Below are 21,530 nucleotides of genomic sequence, written 5' to 3'. Positions count from 1 at the left end.
AATCAGCAATGAAAACACCCTCGATCAGTTCACCATCAAGGGAATTTTTTTAAAATTGTGTTTCGCAAATGCATAACAACCGTGAAATATTTTTCACTATTATTGTATAATTCAATGGCAGAATTTACAAGATTAACAAATAAATCAACATATCAGAACTTGAAAAAATTGATCCTTCAAGAATTCAGCCATCAAATTCTTCACTATTCACAAGAAATATAAAGCTTTTTGAACCTTTAAACTTATGGTCGACGACTCGCTTGTCATCAACGATCGGAATATGGAAAATTGGATATCGCCAGCTGTTTCCATGTACAAAGGACAAGCTTCGAGATATCATCAACTTTTATCACTTCCAATCTGATTTCAGTGAAGATTTTTATTTCAATGAACCTATTCTAATGGAGAAAGAAATAACAATTATTTCTGGAAATTTGGTTACGAATTGCTAACGTCGAAAATAATAAACGATTCAAGCGGATGCTTTATCTCGCATCAATGAGAGAGGTAGAACAACAAAATTTCGAATTTTTTAAAACACGTTTGGAATAAATTCTTTGAATGAATTGCTCTGGAAAGACGGGAGTTGTCTTGAATATGGACACACTTCCACACCTTATGGCTTGAATGAATTGAAAATGAATGTAATAATTTTGTAAATGACCCGAACTTTATAAATTTTTGATAAATAAATAAAATTTATTGTAATAAATAAAATGTTTCTGTTTTCATTGAAAATGATCGTAAAAAAAATCCATATATAACATGTGAATATTGGCGTGCACACACGAAAAAATTGGAGTGTGCAAACCAACACTTTTTTCTCTCTCATCTGATCCTGATCCCGAACCCGAATTTCGAGAAAATTTTAAATTTTTAAAAAAATGGATCCAGAATCAGAAGAATCAACCGAAGTGAAAACACCGATCAGTTCACCATCAAGTACTACAGGTAATGTTTGCTGATTAAAACTTTTTTTCTAATGTTTTTCTTTTCATTTTTCACTCGTCAATCAGAAGAAGCATCAATGTGTCCAGATTACATATCATCATATACACAAATATCACAATATAATCATCACCGTCAACAACAAGATGATCAAACTATTGATGATCAAACTGATATTGAATCTGAGACGGATGATAATTTGGATGATTTTGTCAATGACGACGATGATGATGATGATGATCAAAAATCACCTTCCAAATCGAATAAAATTGATAAAGATTCGAAAAATGCTCTTCCAGAATTATCATCACAGATAATTGAATGGTCGAAAAAAACATTCGAATCATATAATAAAGATTCGAATGTTGATGATGATGAACAACAAGAATCAAATTCTGAAACAACCGAGCCAAAAATCGAAAGTGAAAAAATCGAAAAAGAAGAAGAAAAACAGAAATTAAAATTTTTCCAATTGAAATTCATCAACGATATTGAACAACAAACATTGTTGATTGTAGAGAATTTAAATCAAATAATGACCTATATAAATTCATATTCAACAGATATGACCAATAAATCCGTAGATGTAATGGAAATTTATCATGATAATGTTATCGAATGTTGTGATCAAATTGATTCGAATATTAAGGTTTGATTTTTTTTCGTTTTGTTTTTCGAATCTTTGTTTTTTCTAATTGAATTTCTATTTATTTAACTCATAGTTAATGTATAAAATCATATCAAAATGTGAAGAATTAAATAAATCATTTGGATTTTTAGATGAATTACGAAATCGTATTAAAGATATTAAACAAACATTGGATATATTTGAACGAATTGTTATATAAATTTTTTTTTTGTCGATCATCATCGCCATCGTTATTTTCGTTATCGTTCGTGAAGTGGAATGACCTAATTTTTTTAAATATTTTCACCATAAAGGGAGGTAATTTCAAAGATAATAAATGGAAAGCTAAATTCACAAAAAAAAATCGACGACTCATCACCATCAAAAGAATGAATTTCATTTTTTTTCCTACTTCGACAAATCCTTCATATTATGTCATTGCTTGAAAGAAAAATTTATGCGAAATTTCGTTTTTTTTTGTTTCAATCATCATTTCGCTTTGTTTTTTTCTAAAAAGTGGATTTTTCTCGTCAAGGATTTTCCGATCATAAGATAGAAGAAGAAAAAAACCTGGCTTCAACAACGGTTAAAGACAATGAACTTATACCATTACAGCAGCAGCAACAACAGTCATCAAATTCGCGCGAAATGTATTCACCAACAACAACACCACAACATTCAACAATATTATCATCTCCGGAAGGTTATCCTAATCATCCACAATCATCATCATCATCAACTTTACCAAAAATTGATATTGCTGCAACAACTTCCATACCACCACAGCCACAACCGCAATCACCACAATCATCAAATCCGAATGCACAACGTGTTTATGTTTGGGATTGTTATCGTTCATTTTGTGTTTCCGATAATCGACTAATGAATCGTATTATAACATGGGCTATTATTTTTTTCAATGTTTTACTTTTTGTAAGTTTTTTTCTGTTTGTTTTATTTTGTAAATTGATCATCGAATTATAATTAATCAATTCTATCATTATCAGATGATGAGCGGAACTATATTAGGTATCGGTATATGGTTAATTGCTGATCCAAAATCATATGAACCAAGTCGTTTTTTGGATACATATAATGTAATATGGGCTGCATATATAATGATTATTATTAGTAGCTTTACATTAGCATTATCAATATTTGGTATATTAGCTGTTCGTTGGGAAAATATCTATATGATTATATTGGTAATGTTTGTTTTGAAATTTCTAATTACTTTATTCTAATCATTTCATTCCGTTTTTTATTTAGTATCTTATATTTTTGCTAATTTGTTTTGGTATGCAAGTTGCAATCGTTACATTGGCCATTATGCGTGGTTATGGAACAAGATTATATATATTTGCTTATAAAGAATTATTACGAGAGCTACAACAATATAATTATCAGGCTGATTCACGTGCATTTATTGATTTTTTTCAGATAAAATTACGTTGTTGTGGTGTTGAATCATTTAATGATTATCCCCGTTATGGTATGGCTATACCAATATCATGTTATATGGCTGGAAAAACTTATCTTAATGAACAAGGATGTGCATTGGCATTACGACGACATTATGAATTACGTACGGCTGTTGTTGGATTTCTTTGTTTTTTCAATGGATGGATACATTTAATTATTGCTATATTAATATTTTTTCTATTATTTTGTCGTAAATATTGATATCGAAACAACATTCCTTCATTTCAATCATTTCAATGTTTTATTTTTTAAAAATTTCAAATAAATTATACATGCGCAATCAAGGTAATGGATTGTTTTTCAATTAAATTAAATGAAAGAAAAAGTGACAAACACAAACAAAAAAATGATGAACATTGGTTTTTGAAGAAATTTACAAAAGTCAAACGAACAAATCAATTTAGCTATTGATTACTTGATCAATTTCACGCATCAATTCATCATCATCATCCGTAATAGCATTTGAATAGATTCCTATTGATGATGATCTATGATGATCATTATTATCATTTAAAAATTCTAGATCAAGATCATCATCATCATCTTTTATCATTGATAATTTCGTTGATTGTTGTTGGTTGTATTGATCATCTTGATCTGAAGATTTCTCCCTTGTCGATGATAAATTCATTTGTTGTTGATGTGAATATAATTCATTATGTTTATCATTATCATTAGTATCTTCAATGCTAGAATTTGAATTCTGATTGCCCATCATCATCATCATTGGTACTGTCAAACGATTTCGACGTATTTTGATTGGTTTCGGTGGATTGGATGATGAATTATGATCATCATCATTATTATCATCATTGATTGATGTTCGTTTTAACGAATTGATTTGATTTTCTTTCGAAATCATTTCATCACCTTTCATTGTCGTTTGTTGTTGTTCAGATTCTTCACGTTCTTTACGAATTTGTTCCAATGTTTTTATTACAATATTTATTGGTCTCTTTTCTAGTGGTGATTTCGAAGAAGGTGATGGTTGAATATTTTCCTGTTGTTTTATTGGAATCGAACGTTTCATTTCAGTTTTCAATGATGGTGATGATACGATTGTTGTTGATGGATGTCTGTTAAGATTATTATTATCAAATTTCATATCAATCTTAACAGGTGCTGTTGTTATAGAATTATTATATGAACCATTATTATTATTGGTTGTATCCAATAAATGTTCATTTGATGAATGAAGAATTTTTTCCATTTTTATTTGTTCCAATGTTTTAACAGCTGGTTTTTGTACAGTAGCAATAATATCTGGAACAATTTCTGTTTCACAATTTTCATCCGATTCATCTTCATCATCTTTATCATCAATCGAAATACTTAATTGTTCAGTTGTTTGTAGTTGTTGTGGTTTGAGTATGATATGTGATTCTTTATTGTTGTTGTTGTTGGATAACTCTTGATGACTATTATTGATGAGTGTTTGTTGAGAATCATTATTATTGGTATTATTAGTAGTGGCTGATGATTGTTGATTTTGACCACCAGCACCAACAACACCAGTTGGTAATATCCATTCGGATATATTATTCTGTAAATCGGTTATTGTTGGTCGTGGTTTTGTATGTAAAAATACACAATGTGGTTTACGACAACCATTTGGTTGTGTTTCAAACCAACATTGTTTTGTTGAACGTTTTATATTCGGTTCCATATGACGAAATGGACAATTACGATCATGACATCGGCCAACACGCCATAATTCACAAACAACTTCGGAACCAAGTGCCAAATCACAATGTCTAAATGGACAATTTTTTTCCTAAACACAAACGAAAATCAAATCAGTTTTTTTTTGAAAAAAAAGTGTAAAACATATTACCTTTGTACAGGTAGAATAGAAATAAAAATAGCAATCATTATTTTTATCCATTGAATTCATTTTTTTTTCAGTGACAAATATTATGAAAAGTTTAAATTTACAACAACAAAGAAAAATTTCAAATGATAAAATCGTGTTTGAGTCAAAAACAAACAACAATCGAAACAATCGATAATTATGATGAACGAAACAATCGATGAATGAATAAATGATGAACGACTAAATGGATGATATCAACAGGATGATTTTTTTTTCTCCCAAACGTTCGATGATTCATTCAGCCAGCCAAAAAGAAAATTTGATATTGTGAAAATATATATTGATTGTCAAAACAACGATGGTTGCCGTTATTCATCATCATCATCATCGTTGTCGTCGTCGTACCACTTAATGATTATCGATTCGCTCTCATCATCACCACCACCACCATCAACCAAACTGCATTCATCATCATATATCATCATTGAAAAACACACATTACACATCCTGGCTTGTTGTCCATTTTTATTATTATTGTTGTTGTTGATGTGTGTTTTTATTTCATTTACATTCCTTGCCTCATTTCCATATAATCAAATTCGATCGATAAACTGACTGACTTTGACTGACTGACTGGCTGTTTTTTGTTATTTATTTGCGTTTATGTTTATTATCATCAAATTGATGATAATATGATTACATAACACATACTAAATGAGTAGTAGTAGTTGATTAATTAGCAAAAATTAAAATAATAATAAAAAACACAAAGGTAAATTTGATGTGCGTGTTTTTTTGTTTCGATTGTTTGTTTGTTTGGCTCATTTTTAATTTGAAAATTGATTTTAATTTTTTTCCCGTAAAACAGATTGATTTATTTTTCTTCACGTGAAATTCGATTTGGCTGTGATAAAAAAAAATCTTGAAAACTTTTTGGTGGCAAACAATCAGAAAAACAAAAACGATGGATACCGACAACAACGACGAAGATAATGATGTTTATAAACGTGCATTAGAAAGTATCAAACAAATTGAAAATGAAATTCTTTTCATGTTGGATCAATCGAATCTTAATACTGATGATGATGATGATAATAATTTAAAACAACGTTTGGCTAATGCAAATCTTAATTCATATTGTGATATTTTATTGGAAAAAGTTAATAATGAAATTTTATGGACCAATAATTTACTGGAACATCAACATAATGATGATCTTACCATAAAAACAAACATTGAAAATAATAACAGTATTAACAAATCAACAGAACAATTTCCATCCAAAACCCAAACAACGACCAAAACGATAATTGAACAACAACAAAGATCTCAAATTTTGAATGAACAAAATATTAATCTTAATGGTGGTACCATACCATCTACGTTGAAACATTCCATTATCAATAATGATCAAATCGTAACGAATGGTGGTAACCAGAACAAACAAAACTCTGAACAACAACAACAACATTATCATCGAAATGATGATCATCAACAAATCTTCAATAATAATAATAATAATGATAAATTTAATTGGATTTCGGATAAAAAACATTCATTTATTAATGGATCATCATCATCAACATCAACATCACGATCATCATCAACATCTAGCCATGGACAAATTGTAAATAATAATAATAATAATTTGGATAAACATCGTTATAGTTTTTATGATAATTCAGAAAAATTACCTGTTTATCTTGTACATTCATCCGAATTGGATGAATTAATATCGAATCATTCACCAACGTCAACAACAAATGAATTACCTGTAATGAATGATTTTATTCAATTACAATTACAAAATAATGGTCGAATTCTACCGGATTCAATTGAAAATGCAATAATTTATCTGCTAAAATTCGGTAGAAATTCTTTAGGAATATTTCGAAAATCTGGTGTTAAATCACGTATTCAAATTCTAAGGGAAAAAATTCAACAACAAGAAATAAATTTCGAAATAACTGGTGAATCTGTTTATGATGTTGCTGATTTATTGAAACAATGGTTAAGAGATTTACGACCACATTTATTAACAAATGAATTAATAGATATGTTTATAATGGCTAAAAAATCTAAAAATAATCATCAATTTGAATTTTATCTATGGCATCTGGATGATTGTCATCGTTATTTATTATTCATAATACTTAAATTTTTATCATTAATTGCGGCAAATTCTTCAACAAATCAAATGACAATACAAAATCTGGCCATATGTTTTGCACCATCCTTGTGTAATGGTGAAAATGAAAAACAAATTAATCGTGGACAAAAATGTTTACAATATTGTATTGAAAATTATGAATCATTATTTTATTTGAATATTATCAATGGTAAACGATATCAACGACAATTATCATCAACAACAACAACATCTTCGACAACTTCGACCACATCGAAAACAACATTGAATCATGAACATACATCGGTTATTATTATCAATGCTAGTCCCGATGATATTCTTGCACGTTTATTATATGAAAGGTTTGTGTTTTTAATATTGATTGATTGATTGATTGATTTTTGGTTCTATTTCTTTTCATAGAAATATGATTGATAAACTTATATCACGTTGGACAATTGTTGATCACGATCCAGAACAAAATAGTGATCATTTTGAATTTGATTTGCAATTTAGTTGTCTGTTACCGACAAAAACATTTAATTTAAAACGTAAATGGTCAAATTCAATTGAACAACCTGGTGGTTTTAGACTTTTGGAACAAGGTGATTCAATACAATCCAATTGGATTATGGTACCAAACGGAAAAGGACAAACATTAGTTAAACATGATATTTCAATGGAATTACGGTAAGTTTTTTTCCTTTGATTTGATTGAAAAATTTTAATGAATTTTTCAAATCCAACCAAAAAAACAAACAGTGGTCTATCATCGAAATGGTATCGTCATATTTTTCCTACTATACATGATCAACAACTTAAACGTTTAGCATCATCATTTACGATAATTCCTATGAATGGAACACGTATTTCGGAAGTTTAATTAATTAATCAATCAATCAATTTTTTTACTAAATCATTTCTTCAGGCAAACTTGGAAGCAATATTAATTGATCTAATCATCGTCAACAACAAATTTTTTTTTTTTTAAATCACCATCATCATTCAAAGATCACGAGATCGAATTTTCTATATTTTTTTTAATACTTAAATTTTGTTACTTTGTACACACACACACATACAAACACTTACCATATTTGTATTTTTTTCACTGAATAAAAAAGTATTTACATTTTTTACTTTTTCACGGTTGTTAATTTAATCGTAATGACATCGATAATTGACCAAAACAATTTTGATATTGACCCGTGATTGATTATAGACAAATAGATAATTGTGTAATTGGTCGGGCGCCAATGAAAATCTTGATTTTGAAAATATTTTTTCATTGATGACGATCAAGATAAAAAAAATGAACTTTTTCCTATGATCGATTTGATTGAATGGATGAATGTTTTTGGAAAATCGTATATATGGTAAATGGTAGTTAAATGCCAACAAAGTTTATCCTAGTTAGTTAGTTTTTAACCTCGAAAAAAAAACTTTGGTTGTCGTTTAATCATTTGTCGTGTGTGTATGGTTTATCCAATATTTTAATGTTCCGTTTTGATTTTCATGGTCAAAAATTGAATATGATGATTATGATGATTATGGATATTTGCTTTTCATACACGCTGGGTTTAAGCAAACAAGCAATAAACTTTTCTGGGCAAATAAACATTAATGAGTGAGTGTGGGGAGAAAAAAAGCGGTCATCATAGAAATCGAGAGAGAGAGAAAAAAAAAGTAATTTCACCAAAAAAACTTTCAAAAATAATAAAAAAAATTAGAGTAAAGAGAGTGGAAAAAGTTACAGGAAAGTGAAGAAGAGTGGAAGTTTTTCTCTTAATCATCATGATTATGATTTCAATTTTTTTTTCTTTGCTTAATGATGACATTGAAATGAAATGAAATCAAGTTCATCATCCGACAAAAATGTCATAATATGTAAAGGATCAACAAAAAAAAACGAAAATGGATTTTGTCCACCTTAGTTAATCGTTTAGTTTAAAAAAGAAAAGATCATTGATAAAATCATCATCATCAATTCGAATTGGTTTTTCAAGATCATCTTTGTCGTTTTTTTTCGAAGAAATTTAAATAGCCAAAAAACGATAGGATGCTACAATTAAAACGAGAAAAAAAATCCATGTGAAATGATGATGGATTTTTTTCTATGAACAAATCTTAGTTCGTTTGGTTGATGTTCGGGTCCATTCATCTTAACGATAAAAATCTTGAAGCCAAAAAGAAAAAAAGATTTGCCGTTTTGTTGTTGTTGTTCTGTTAATTTATTTATTATTCACATGACATTTGTTGTTGTTGTTGTTTTCCGATTTTTTCATTATGATAACAAAATCGGATATATTTAACTAACTTGAATATATATCGTTTGATCTTGTTTCGAGTTTTGCCCAAAAAACGATATTCATTTGGTTTCCACCACCATTTCGATTCTCTATTCTGAAATATATCTTGTATCAACATCATCATCGTGTATTCTCTTATCAATTAGCAAAAATCTTTGAAAAAAAGGAAAGAAAGAGTTATGAATATAAATAATGAATGATAATCATCATCAACAGTGAAACCCCTGCAAGTAAAAAACCAAGAAGAAAATTATTATTATTCATTTATTTTGATTCATTTTCTTACCGAATCGACGAATCTTCAAAAGGAAAGAAAAAAAGATTTATCATCACTAAACTAGATCGAAACAAGAAACAGTTTGAAAAATTTATCATTTTTTCATTGAAAATCTTTGGATATTCATTTTTTTTCATTTTCACTCGTGTCTGTTGATGATGATAGTGATCGAAGTGATGATGAAATAGATTCATTAATTAAAAAACATGATTCATTTGTTCACAGTTTGGTTGGTTTGTCTATCAAAACGAACAATAGATTTTTCAACAACCCGAAAATTCTTATCTTTGATTTTTGTCTTTTTTTAGCTCGTTTTGTTTTTAAAACAGCAAAATTTTCATTTTCATAGCGAGAAAAAAAGCCAAATGATTGAAAGCAAAGTGAAAAACGAAAAATTTTCGTTTTTTTCAGGATTAATTTGACGTTAATGGTGGTCAGAAATGGATTTTCATTCGCTTTTTTGGATCATAAATTTTTGTTTGCCATAAATTTTTTGACATTTTTCGAAAAATCAAAAAAAGAAAAAATCGTAAACAAACTTGAAACTCGAAAAATCGAAACAAGATTTACCTTAATGTGATGTGTGTGGGATGAAAGTTTTGAAAGTTGCGGTAAAGAAGAAAATCCTTCGTTTTCTTTTTCAATGTCATGGATCATTCGTTTATATATTCAATCGATGATGATTATGATTATGTCAAAACAATGATAATCTTTCTTACTTACTTGATGGAAGTTATTAATTGATAATTTTTTTCTCCAAATTTTTTTTTGATCGTTTATCATTTTTGGAGATTTTTCTTACCTTGTCAGTCTTGTCCAAGAAAAAAACACCGTTGTTTGACCGATCCGATTGGATTGATTGATTTTGACAATGATCGTTCGTTCGGCCAACCGAAGTGTTCCGGTTTTCGAATGTTTTTGCTTTTTGTCCGAGTGTCATTGGGAGAGAAATTCACAAACAATGTGACAGATGTAACAATTAATCATCGATCGATCGATGTTCGACGTAACTTTTACGTTTTTCTCGTTTTTCAAATTTGTCAATTCATTGTTTTTGTTAGAAAAATGGAAAATGTGAAAAAAAACTTCACCTGAAATGAATTGAAATGTAATGTTCGGAGGTCAGAAATCACCTTTGAAGTTATTTTCTGAATTTGAAATACACAGCAAACAAAGGTTGACTTTTTTTTTGTTTGGAAAGGAATGATTTTACACACGGTGACCACGACAACCACAACGAAAAAAAAAGAAAAGAATTTACACGATAACCAGGCAACCCGACCAGATCAAATAAACGAAACGAAATAGAAACAGAAAATGTCACCGAACTTTACCCGTTGTTCCGGTGATGATGATGATGATGATGGTGGTTAACCGTTTTTTTTTAACGAAAAGATTTTGATTTTTTTTAAAGAAAAAAATTAACTTTAAGAAGAAAAAAAAATCAACATTTAATACCCAAAAAAGGATTATGCGAATGATAATGATGATCATTATCGGTTTAATTTATGCGAAAAATTATCTTGATCTTTATTTTTTTTTCATAAATAAAGATGAACCAACAACAACAAAATGTTCAAAACAAAAAAAAACAATTTAATGTTCCAATAATGTTCCATTTATCATCATATGTTCATATGATGAAAGTATTTCAAATTTTTTTTTGCCATTGTGGTCAATGGAGGATTACCGTTGAATGTTTTTTTTTCGTTTTTAATCGAAAACGAATGGATTTTTATGTTTTGTTTTTTTTGCTTTCAAGATGATGTCGAGGCCAGAGATTATCATTATTATATGAATATGGATCGAATTAATAAAGAAAGATTTCCATAATCATTATTATTCATTAGTTTTTGTTTTTGATTTAATTTCATACATTGCAAATAGGATGTGGCTGCTCACAAATTGTTTGTTTTTTTGTCTGTCCACAAATATTGTGATCACCATTCAAACAACAGATTGATTATTCCAAAAAACACCTTTTTGTTTCTGATTACACAACTTTTCAATGTAGAAAAAAAGTCCAAAATAATAATGAAGAGATAATAAAATGTTTAGCTATTTTTTTTGTTTGTCTGACATTTCTGACATTTCAATCAGGATTTTTGTTGTTGTTGTTTGTGGTTGATAAAGTTAATCAAAACAAATCTTGTCTTTATCTTTTCAAAAGATAATGATAAAAAAGATAAGAGGATTTTTTTGGCTAAAACGAACGCGTGCCACGCACAAACAACGTATGTACGTACTTTATGGACATTTGATGAAGATAAAACGTTCGAAATGAAAAAAAAGACGGAACTGTAAACAAAAACAAAATTTGATTTGATTTCGAAAAAATTACGAAAGATTTTATTTGATGGTGTTTTTATTTACGAAACGATCAACGAAATTAATTGATTACATTCAGTCATTCATTAATTTTCTTATCAGGATTATATAATAATTTAAAGAAGAAAAAAGAAATCCACAAAAAAAGGTATGGAATTTGAAGTGAAAAAAAGATCTTTTTGTGTATAAAAAATAATACTTTTTGTTTGTTTGTTTTCTCTCTTTCTGTGTTTGTCTAAAGATCAAGAAGAAACAAGCTCGTCCAAAAAAAAAGAATGTACAAAAATAAAATGAAGAAATTTACAAAAATTAAGAATCAATGAAATGATTATGATCCAGTTTCTTCTTGCCATGATATTGTTGAAAATCTTTTAGTTGTTTTTTGATGACATCGTTTATTATTTGATGATAATGATTGATGAGAAAGACCACAACTGATCATTGGTGAACATGATGTTGATCGTAATGATGAATCTTCTTCCGATGATGATGATTCAGATGATGTTATTTGTTGATTACTACTACAACAACAACTATTATTACTACCAGTTGATAGAAATGAAATTGAACTTGAAGATTCATTACTCATCAAAGATATATGACTAGGTGCTGTTTGTATTGATCCATTACCATCATCACCATTATGGTTATCATTTCTAATTGAAAAACTATGAATACTTTCGCTACCGCTATCAATACTATTATTTGATGGTGATGAACATCGATGATCAGATGATGATGTGGTTGTTGTTGATGATTTAATGGATGATAATAATGGACAGGTCGTTGATTCAATATTGGCCACTTTAGACCGGTTATTCAATAATTCGGATGATAACTTGTTGTTTGTTATTTGTTTTTTATCATTATGTTTCGATTCTTCTTGTTGTTGTTCATAACAACTACGATCAATGACCGATGTAGATGATGGTAAAAAACTATCATTTTCTTCATTATCATGATGATGATGATGACCATCACCATCTTCATCATCAGCATCATCATCCGATAATTGATGATTATAAGAGGTCAAGTTATTGATCAATAAAAGACTGGTCATCAAACGATTTGATATCGGTATATTTGGTTTACGTTTTGTTATTGTTGCTGTAGAAGTTGTTATCGAACGATTATATGGATGGCCATCATATTGATGATTATAAGTATCATCATCATCAACATCCAAATTCATTATTTTTGTAAATAATTTATTCAATCGTTGTTGTTGTTGTTGTTGCTGTTCAGATTCATTTTTATTATTATTATTGACACCAATTACCGATAATGATGGTGATGATGATAATGATAATGAATCAGATAATGATGATTGTAATGAATAATTTGATGATGCAGATGATAAAAGAATATTATCATTACCATTTTGACAACAAGAAGATGGTGATGATGATAAAAGAATTAAATCTTCTGAATTCTTATTATCATTATCATCTGAATGATGATGACATTGATTTTGTTGTTGTTGTTGAATGAAAAATTTTTTATCACAAAAACGAAATTTTTCCGTTCCAGGTAAACGTGGTGGTTTCATGTTTGATTGACAGATAATGTGAATGAATTATAATCCAATAAAAAAACGATTCTCATCAAATCCATTCAAACCAAAATGATGTTTCTATGAGAAAAAGTGAAAAACAAAGAGAAAACGAAAACGGTCAACATTAATTATTTTCAAAAAAAACGGTTTTCAAACATTAAAAAAACAATGGTTTCCAATGGAAACCATTGTGACAAAAACAAAAACATCAAACACAATATACCGATATAAGAGAGGAGAATATCCTCCCCCAGCTCAACAGATGTGTGTGTGATAAAAAACAAAACCAGAAAAAAGCAAGAATCATCATTCAATTCAAAATCATCATTTCGACAATGTTTGGTTTAATCATCATCATCAAAGCGAAAGTGGATTCTCATTCTCATTCTCATTCTCTTTCTGAAATTTATTTCGGATTGACCTCTGGTCTTATGCAATTTTTAATGTAACGAAAAAAACAATCATTATACAAAGAGAGAGATGTTTATAACGATGATGATGATATGACCAAAAATGGCTTTGAAAAAACAACAACTAAAGATGCTTATATGATGATGTTTTTTATGGATGATTCGCACAATCATCATGTTCACACACACACAAAGGGAAAACAAACAGGGGACAAACCAAATCAAAAGAACATGATGATGCATTGACTTTTGATTTGATAACAAATTTTTTTTTCTCATTTCTCATATCAAAAAAAATCAAATCATGAAATGGCCAAAGTTCAAAGGTTACCATCAAAAGTAAAAAAACATCAAGCTATGTGGTAATCAAAAAAAAATCTCTACAACAAAGATGTTAAGTGTGGTAACAAACATCCAAACATCTTTACATAATGTTTTCTTGTATGAAAAGTAAAAAAAAAGTTCATTCCCTATTTCGATCGATACAAATAAGGATTTCTATGCTTTTTTACTTTTGTCGAATGTAAAGCCATTTAACCATTTACAGCTGCTGCTCTGATTAATGATGATGATGATGATATGGATTAATCATATGGATCCTGATTGTTTTTTTTTCAAATAACTTTACTTTGAATCCATTTTGCACATAGAATATCTATGTGAATCATTATCATTACCCTTGACTTATTGAAAACTAAAACATTGATTATAATCTTTCTTTTTTTCTGATTAGATTTTCATCAACAGGTGTTGGTGGTATTTTGTATCTATAGAAATCTATCAATCAAAATTGTATGACTCACCACTATTCATATACATCCACATTTTGAAAAAAATGTTTATATCATTGAAAGTTCATTGTCATCAATGTAGTTGTATAGTGATGGCTGTATTCAAATCAATTTCTTTCCAAGAAAACTTTTCCAAGAAACTTTCCAAAAAAAACAACGACAAAACACTTTCATTTTAAAAGTTTTCAGTTTGTTTCAGTATTCAATCTACCCTATGATTATCAACGAATCATCATTATCAAAATGAAATAGGATAGGATTGTATAATGATGATGGCAACAACAATAAAGGGCTGAATTCTATTTTGATTCAAAATTAATTTTTTTCCAGATGGAAATTCAACAGAAAAAACCAACTGCCTTCAGGTGAAACAATAATAATCAAAAAAAAAAACATAGACATGATAATGATGATGATGATTTTTAGAAAACAAAGACAGGTAATTTTTAATAGATCGACCTTGAAATTTTCAACAAAAAACAAAAGCGAAAATGAAATTTTCACACACAAAAAAAGAACAGCACTGAACCGGATCAAAGACAAAATCATCATCATCATTATCATCATTGTTTTTTACCAAAAAACAAATTAACTGAACAAAAAAGGGCAGAAGCATCATAATGAATGGCTATTTTCTTGATTAAATACTGATGATGATGATCATTCATTTCATTTTCTTAAATGATCATCATCAACAGCAAAAGAAAAAGAAAAGAAAAGATCAAAAGTCAAAACACAGTTGGTGTTCGAAGATCAGAGGTAAGTTGATAAGGTAAAGTACATAACAACAACAAGTGTTTACAGCAGCAGCAGCTACATTGGAATTTTCTTTTCAAGAAAATTTGAAAAATGAAAAATTCCAATGCTGATTGAGGCGGTGGCTGAGAGAAAATCAAATTAGTCAAACTAATCAAAATCACCCAATTCAGATCAGTTTAAGGTTTTTAAATCTTTCATCATCGAAAATCAATCATTCAAATTCAGTGAAGAAAAAATAATACAAAAAAAACAACAGAAACAGACCAAAAGTAATTAAGTATTTAAGGCCTATTTGGGTTTTTTGTTTTGTTTATCTTTTAAAATTCCCATTCTCAAATTCCAACATAAAATAATGATAACAAAATCGATGGGAAACCGAATGGTCATTTTTTCAACAACAAAAAAAAACTTCCCATCATAAACGAGAGAAAGGAATGTGATTCCTGATCATTGATAAGCAAAAGAAGAAAAAATGCCATCAAATCATCAACGACAAACAAAGCAAGCAAGCAACAAGTGGTGGTCACTATGTTCAAACAAAAATCGATCGTTAACAGCAGCAGCAGCAAAGGCCAAAAAAATGACCAAAACAAACCTTGTGTGTCACACACACACACACTCAAAAAAAATACCGCAAAGAAAATCAAATGAATGAATTTGACACACGTGTGGGCAAAATTGTCAATTCCTTTCGATTTTCTTTCTCTGTGTATGTTTATTACCAATCATCATCATCATCCATAAACCAAAGAATTTTTATAGCTTTATGTTTCTTGCGAAACAAACAAATCAAAAAAAAAAAAAAATGACCAGAAAACACCAGCACAAAAAAAATCTTTTCCAGATGTTTTTTTTTGTTGTGTATGCCTGTCTCTAGCAAAATGTGACAATAAGAACAACAAGGCCAACCAGTTGGTTGATGATATGCTCTGTATTTCTGTGTTTCTGTCGCACATCAAATAATATCATTACAATAATCCACCATCATCATCATTATCAACAAATAAAGCCGAAAAATATTTGCACAGCTGCAAAATTTTTTTCGACATAACACTCATTCAACAACAACACAGAGAAAGATATCTGGATCTGGATGTTCAACATGCACTAAAAAAACCCTCACTCAAACAACATTCGAAATGCGTATTTTTTCACTTCAAATATTTTTGAAAAAATCGAAATGAAACCATGTTATATTTACCTGTGTCTCGTTTTTTTTATATTCACTTCAATCGATTGATTGATTAGTGGCGGTGGTAATGTTTTACCGAATTCGTTGAAAATGATGAAAACAACAACAACAAAATGTTTTTGCCGGTTTAATTCACACAGATAAATCTTTCGAATGTTTTTTTGCACGAAAACTTTTTCGTTTCAAAGAAAATGAAAATCACTAAAACAAAAAAACGAAGAAAAATCAGTTGAAAATCAATCAGTAAATTTTTTTTTAGTAACAAAAAATTCATTTATTCAGTTTGTTATCTTGATATTTCCCGTTTTTTCGGGCAAAACAACAACAGATTGATGAATGAATGAGTCAAAATAGACAATTTTTGTTTGTTGTCTATTTATTTCACTTTAGGGGTTAAAATAGTTGTTGAAAAAAAAAGATATAATTATCTTTTTTTTTGGGGGGAAAAACAGATTGACAGAAAAAAAAACCAATAAAAAGTTTCAAAAAAAAAAACAAACAAACAGAAATAGGCAATCAATATGGGAACCAGAAAATAAAAATTGATAAAATAAGGAAATATTTTGCTGTTGCTGTTCCAGAAATTGATGATGATGATGATGACAATTCACAAAGTAAAATTATTCAACCGTTTAAATATGATGATGATAATTAAATTGAACAAAATATTTTCATTTTTGTTGTTGTTGTTGTTGCTGTGTGTGCAATCCATAAAAATAACAGAAAAACTTAAAGACAAAACAACAGCACACAGAGCAAAAAATTTTCGATTTCAATCAATCGATCGATCGATTGGATTTCTCATTGCACCGGAACATCATTTGTTGATTGGTTTTGTTTTTCACTGTCATCATTCATTTCATTTCATTTCACTGATTAATCAAAACAAGAAAACATTTGCTAAATGCGAATGATAAAAAATGTTATCAATGGGAAAAAAAAATTTCCGTTTTTTTGTTTTGTTTCACAACATGGATGTATGTGTGATTACTATGAATTTCTGAATTGAAATGAAATCAAAATAAATGGAAACAGCAAAAAATGCAAAATGGAAAATTTTTCTCTCTTTTCATCATCAATTTCTTCTCAACAAAAAAAAATGTTGTCTGTCAACATTCAACAAGTAATAATAGTGGTAGTAGTGGCAGTGGTATATAGTAATAGGCAATAGTGATGGTATGTGGTAATAATCATTCTATACACAAAATAATGCTGCTATCATTCGAATATTGCTTTTTTGATTTTGATTTTGATTTTTTGTCTCGAATTAATTCGACCTTTTACCTTTATGATAATAACTTACTTTATTCAGTTTGTTCTCGAGAGTTTCAGGTAATTTTTTTTTCTTTTGTTAATCATTTTTTTTTTGGAACACAGCTTTTGTATTCGACACGTGCCACACACACACACATACAAACACACGAGTTCAAAATGAATTCAGGTCCCGACCAGATGTCCCACTATGTATGTGACATTTGGCCAAAGAAATTGACCAAAGTTTAATGAAACGTACAAAATATCATCTGCAGTCGAGACAAATCAAACAGAACAACAGCCAGAAAAAACCCAATGGATATAACAGTGTATTGCAATGGACCATACCCGACAAACTACAAATGAGACGTAACACTAAAAAAAAGTCCTGAATGAAAAAAGAAAGATTAACACATTTCAAACTGGCCTGGAAAATCAAAAAAAAAATTCAAAAGAAAATTATCGTCACCGTCTTAAGAATTCTGACAACAACAACTAAAACATGATAACAAAACTGAAAAAAAATCTCAAAGTTTCACATTAAGCACAATAAGATAAGAAATTACTTACCATCATCAAAAAAAAAAAAAGAAGACCATGTCATGGATATGAATATTTTAAATGTTTTCATTTTGTTGTGTTCATATTCTTTTCTTTTTTTTGTTTCCATGAATCATTAAATATCTTGATGATGATGATGGACAATTTCGTCTTTTACTTGAAACAATTTGAATATATCTAATTTGGAAAAAATCTTTTTCTTTTCTTTTTCTTTTTTGTTGACAGAAAATTCCTCGAAAGATTTCGACGACAATGATGATGATGATGATCACACAACAGACAAATAACAGATAATTAATGTAACCGGTACCTGGCTGTATGATGATAATAATGATGATTTGTTGTTGACATAATTGTTTTTAAGGATGTTTTTTGTTTTTGTTTCAGATGGAAAAATGATTTAATGATGATGGGATAATCTTTGTTTTTTCTTTTCTTACCTGATGCCGGGTATACACTGAATTGAAGAATGGAGATTATTGATAGCCCGAAATTCTTGATATTCTTGAACTAAATCAAAAGACAAAGCAAGAAGAAAAAAAGGTCATCTAATTATTTCAAACAGAGAAAAAAATAAAACAGATTTACAGGTTACGTTAGTGTTTTATTATCTTTATTATCTTTACTTACCTTTGGTGATTACTTTTCAAGAAAGTTGCCAATTTTTTTTGTTTGTTTCATATTCATTGGCCATTTCAAATGTTACCTTGGTCGAGGATAATTATTTTCATTTGATTGAATTCAAGCAAAAACACCAACACAACAAACACAGATAAAAGTCAAGATTTCTTCAGTTGTATCCAATGTCAAAAAATTAACGAAAAAAAATAGTGGCGGCTTGTTTGTTTATTTGCTTTGAACCCAAAATAAATAATTTCTTTGGTTTCTTGGAAAATTTCTTTCTTCGTTAATCAACCAATCATCATTATCGTCACAAAGTAGAAACAGAGAAAAAAAACGGAATCATCATCACTCCTGAAGTAAAAATGATGATGAAAAAAAAAATATCTGTAACGAAAAGTTGCTTGAAGCTAGTAGTTCTTGGTAATTTGATTTACAAAACAAAAACTTACGTTATGAAGAAGAAGAAATATGATGAAAAATCAATTATTTTTTTTCAATTAGCGTAATCAAATTAGATTAATCAATCAAAATCGATGACCTTCAAAAAAAAATCGAACGAAAAAATTCGTTCGATTCGACTATTTTTCATCAACAACAATTTGAGTTGAAATAGAATCGAATAGCCGGAATATAAACAATCATTTTTTTTCTTGTTTTTTATTCGATTATCATCGACCTATATTAATGTTTGTTGTTTGTTTTGTCAATTACCCTGATTATTATTGTTTGTTTGTTTGTTTCTTCATTTAGTTGATGATTTTGTATATAGTTTGATTGCCCAAATTCCAGCCCACCAATTCAAATATCACCAATGGTCAAGTTTCGAAGAAAAATGATGATGATGAACAACGAGAACGAAGAAAAACAAGATCATTATCAAATATTTGGTTCGGTTCGGTCAGTTTTGGGTTGATTGGTTCGGTTTGGTTTGAAGATAAATTATCCTAAATTTACCATGATCATCATCATCATCATTGAGTTTTTTGATGATAATGATAATGATGATGACCAACCAACCAAACAACAAAGACATTGACTAATTACTTTGTTCATCCATACCCCTGCCTTCAACAACAACAACAACAAAAAATAGGTAAATTATTTGTTCTTTGAAAAAATTTTAATTCTTTTTTCTTATCTTTTCGTTTCGTTCAAGTGATGCACTTTGTTTGAAATTTTTTTTCCTCGTAGGATGATGATTGGTTATGAAGATTGTTTTATCGTGAATAAACGATGATGATGAAAATTCCTTAAGTTCTCAATCAAAAAAAAACCTTTTTTTTCAACTTTGAAGTTCTTCGTTTTTGTTGAACAAAAAAAATGAGGCTAACCATTTGTTGTTTTCGACAAGATCAAACCCTGAAGATAGTCCAGTCAGTCAGACAAACTGTGTGGAGGGTCGTGAAAAAAAAATGATTTTGACCAAGAATACAGTCGAAATAGTTTCGAACGTGAAACAACAATAATTCCTGACAATCAATCAATTGAATTTCAGGAATTTTCATTGACGACGACGATCCTTATCTCAATAAAAAAAATTTCAATTTATGATCCTAATCATCATTATGGCAGATTCATCAAAATTCAAAATGAAATCAAATCAAATGCATTATGATCGAAGATGCAGCCAAGAAAAATGCAAATCAACCCTCCCGATTTTTGTCGATTTTCCTTCGAAAAAAAAATCTTCATCAAAATGTCTATTACGGTGATGTTTTTAATACCCATCCATCTATGAGATTAGAAATAAAATTTATGACATAATCATCATCAAAGATAAACTTCAATGTCGATATGGAAAATGTTATGCAAAAAAAACGCATCGAATAATAATTCAAACAGGTTTGATGCGTTTTTTCGTTTTTGTTTTGCAATGGAATTTTTATTTTTTATCCCTTTTAGCACTTGGAAAAAAACAATGATGAAATTTGTTAATTTTTTTTCTCTCTTTTTCCATAGATATTTATTGATCATTGAACCTGGCTTGTTGTTGTCAATGAAAATATCATGGAACATTATTCGTTCGATCGATCGATTGATCGAACGACAACAATCGATATTGATTGGTGATTATTATTATTTTTTGATGATGAAGACATCGAACAACAGCAAAAAAAGGATTCGTGATTGAAGGTTATTGATTTATGATCAATGTTGTTTGGAACTTTATGAAATGATATCAACAACAACAACAATAATGATGATGAATAGAACAACAAGGGCATGTCATTTTTTTTGTGGATCAACAACAACAACAAAAAAAATCGATCGTATCTATAGTCTGATTCATCATCATCATCATTGGTCATATCCATATTGTGGTCAACAATGGATGAAAATAGTGTAATGGCCTTGCCTTAAGTAGTTTTTGTGGCTCTTACATAATCATCATCATCGATTTTTTCGATCCACAAAACGAACGAAAAATTTGTCCAATTTGAATGTCTGTGCACACAACATACCTTACATAA

General features: G+C 29.0%; 5 protein-coding genes and 2 long non-coding RNA genes across 11 annotated transcripts; 4 read left to right on the top strand and 3 right to left on the bottom strand.

Moving 5' to 3' along the window:
- Nucleotides 1–753: 753 nt before the first annotated feature.
- On the top strand, nt 754–1,810 carry BORCS6 (BLOC-1 related complex subunit 6). Of its 2 annotated transcripts, none has more exons than XM_027347105.2 (3): nt 754–951; nt 1,020–1,597; nt 1,671–1,810. In XM_027347105.2, the coding sequence occupies exons 1-3, from the start codon at nt 885–887 to the stop codon at nt 1,794–1,796; spliced, it is 771 nt and encodes a 256-aa protein (XP_027202906.1). In that variant the 5' UTR covers nt 754–884; the 3' UTR covers nt 1,797–1,810. The 2 variants fall into 2 exon arrangements, with proteins under 2 accessions (XP_027202906.1, XP_027202905.1); XM_027347104.2 differs by having other exon boundaries at nt 762–951; nt 1,017–1,597.
- Nucleotides 1,811–2,224: 414 nt separating this feature from the next.
- Nucleotides 2,225–3,347, top strand: LOC113796816 (leukocyte surface antigen CD53-like). The gene is made up of 3 exons (XM_027347103.2): nt 2,225–2,509; nt 2,584–2,781; nt 2,846–3,347. The coding sequence occupies exons 1-3, from the start codon at nt 2,225–2,227 to the stop codon at nt 3,257–3,259; spliced, it is 897 nt and encodes a 298-aa protein (XP_027202904.1). The 3' UTR covers nt 3,260–3,347.
- Nucleotides 3,277–8,381, bottom strand: LOC113796815 (uncharacterized). 3 transcript variants are annotated; one of them, XM_075819568.1, is made up of 2 exons: nt 8,092–8,381; nt 3,277–4,832 (listed from the first exon to the last, which is right to left on the bottom strand). In XM_075819568.1, the coding sequence occupies exons 1-2, from the start codon at nt 8,092–8,094 to the stop codon at nt 3,459–3,461; spliced, it is 1,377 nt and encodes a 458-aa protein (XP_075675683.1). In that variant the 5' UTR covers nt 8,095–8,381; the 3' UTR covers nt 3,277–3,458. The 3 variants fall into 3 exon arrangements, with proteins under 3 accessions (XP_075675683.1, XP_075675685.1, XP_027202903.1); XM_075819570.1 differs by having other exon boundaries at nt 8,131–8,371; XM_027347102.2 differs by lacking the exon at nt 8,092–8,381 and adding an exon at nt 4,893–5,069.
- Nucleotides 5,146–8,138, top strand: LOC113796822 (rho GTPase-activating protein 7-like). The gene is made up of 4 exons (XM_027347109.2): nt 5,146–5,643; nt 5,740–7,361; nt 7,423–7,689; nt 7,762–8,138. Exons 2-4 carry the CDS (start codon nt 5,836–5,838, stop codon nt 7,880–7,882), a joined length of 1,914 nt encoding a protein of 637 aa, XP_027202910.1. The 5' UTR covers nt 5,146–5,643; nt 5,740–5,835; the 3' UTR covers nt 7,883–8,138.
- A 3,537-nt stretch (nt 8,382–11,918) lies between the features above and the next one.
- Nucleotides 11,919–17,655, bottom strand: LOC142644897 (uncharacterized). Of its 2 annotated transcripts, XM_075819554.1 has the most exons (3): nt 17,125–17,655; nt 16,630–16,821; nt 11,919–13,546 (listed from the first exon to the last, which is right to left on the bottom strand). In XM_075819554.1, the coding sequence occupies exon 3, from the start codon at nt 13,460–13,462 to the stop codon at nt 12,242–12,244; it is 1,221 nt and encodes a 406-aa protein (XP_075675669.1). In that variant the 5' UTR covers nt 13,463–13,546; nt 16,630–16,821; nt 17,125–17,655; the 3' UTR covers nt 11,919–12,241. The 2 variants fall into 2 exon arrangements, with proteins under 2 accessions (XP_075675669.1, XP_075675670.1); XM_075819555.1 differs by lacking the exons at nt 16,630–16,821; nt 17,125–17,655 and adding an exon at nt 13,692–14,166.
- A 143-nt stretch (nt 17,656–17,798) lies between these two features.
- LOC113796818 (uncharacterized) lies at nt 17,799–19,013 on the top strand. The gene is made up of 3 exons (XR_003474879.2): nt 17,799–17,952; nt 18,661–18,751; nt 18,823–19,013. It is a non-coding gene; the product is annotated as an uncharacterized LOC113796818 (long non-coding RNA).
- LOC113796819 (uncharacterized) lies at nt 18,453–20,845 on the bottom strand. The gene is made up of 4 exons (XR_012846081.1): nt 19,509–20,845; nt 19,066–19,410; nt 18,876–18,983; nt 18,453–18,749 (listed from the first exon to the last, which is right to left on the bottom strand). It is a non-coding gene; the product is annotated as an uncharacterized LOC113796819 (long non-coding RNA).
- Nucleotides 20,846–21,530: the final 685 nt, after the last annotated feature.

The sequence above is a fragment of the Dermatophagoides pteronyssinus genome, unplaced genomic scaffold, assembly GCF_027571235.1.
Source record: "Dermatophagoides pteronyssinus isolate colony J.1.1.1.1 unplaced genomic scaffold, Derpt_VIB-CSIC_2022.12 sq0004, whole genome shotgun sequence".
In the NCBI taxonomy this organism is placed as follows: Eukaryota; Metazoa; Arthropoda; class Arachnida; order Sarcoptiformes; family Pyroglyphidae; genus Dermatophagoides; species Dermatophagoides pteronyssinus.
The sequence above is the reverse complement of the archived record's forward strand: the minus strand, read 5'-3'. Positions and strand labels throughout refer to the sequence as shown.

Coding starts and splice junctions, on each gene's coding strand:
- BORCS6 (XM_027347104.2), top strand. CDS start 885: ATGGATCCAGAATCAGAAGAATCAACCGAAGTGAAAACACCGATCAGT. Junction 952..1,016: donor TTCACCATCAAGTACTACAG/GTAATGTTTGCT, acceptor CTCGTCAATCAG/AAGAAGCATCAATGTGTCCA. Junction 1,598..1,670: donor AAATTGATTCGAATATTAAG/GTTTGATTTTTT, acceptor TTTAACTCATAG/TTAATGTATAAAATCATATC.
- LOC113796816 (XM_027347103.2), top strand. CDS start 2,225: ATGTATTCACCAACAACAACACCACAACATTCAACAATATTATCATCT. Junction 2,510..2,583: donor TTTTCAATGTTTTACTTTTT/GTAAGTTTTTTT, acceptor TATCATTATCAG/ATGATGAGCGGAACTATATT. Junction 2,782..2,845: donor ATATCTATATGATTATATTG/GTAATGTTTGTT, acceptor TTTTTTATTTAG/TATCTTATATTTTTGCTAAT.
- LOC113796815 (XM_027347102.2), bottom strand. CDS start 4,952: ATGAATTCAATGGATAAAAATAATGATTGCTATTTTTATTTCTATTCT. Junction 4,833..4,892: donor TCTATTCTACCTGTACAAAG/GTAATATGTTTT, acceptor GTTTGTGTTTAG/GAAAAAAATTGTCCATTTAG.
- LOC113796822 (XM_027347109.2), top strand. CDS start 5,836: ATGGATACCGACAACAACGACGAAGATAATGATGTTTATAAACGTGCA. Junction 7,362..7,422: donor GCACGTTTATTATATGAAAG/GTTTGTGTTTTT, acceptor TTCTTTTCATAG/AAATATGATTGATAAACTTA. Junction 7,690..7,761: donor GATATTTCAATGGAATTACG/GTAAGTTTTTTT, acceptor AAAAACAAACAG/TGGTCTATCATCGAAATGGT.
- LOC142644897 (XM_075819554.1), bottom strand. CDS start 13,462: ATGAAACCACCACGTTTACCTGGAACGGAAAAATTTCGTTTTTGTGAT.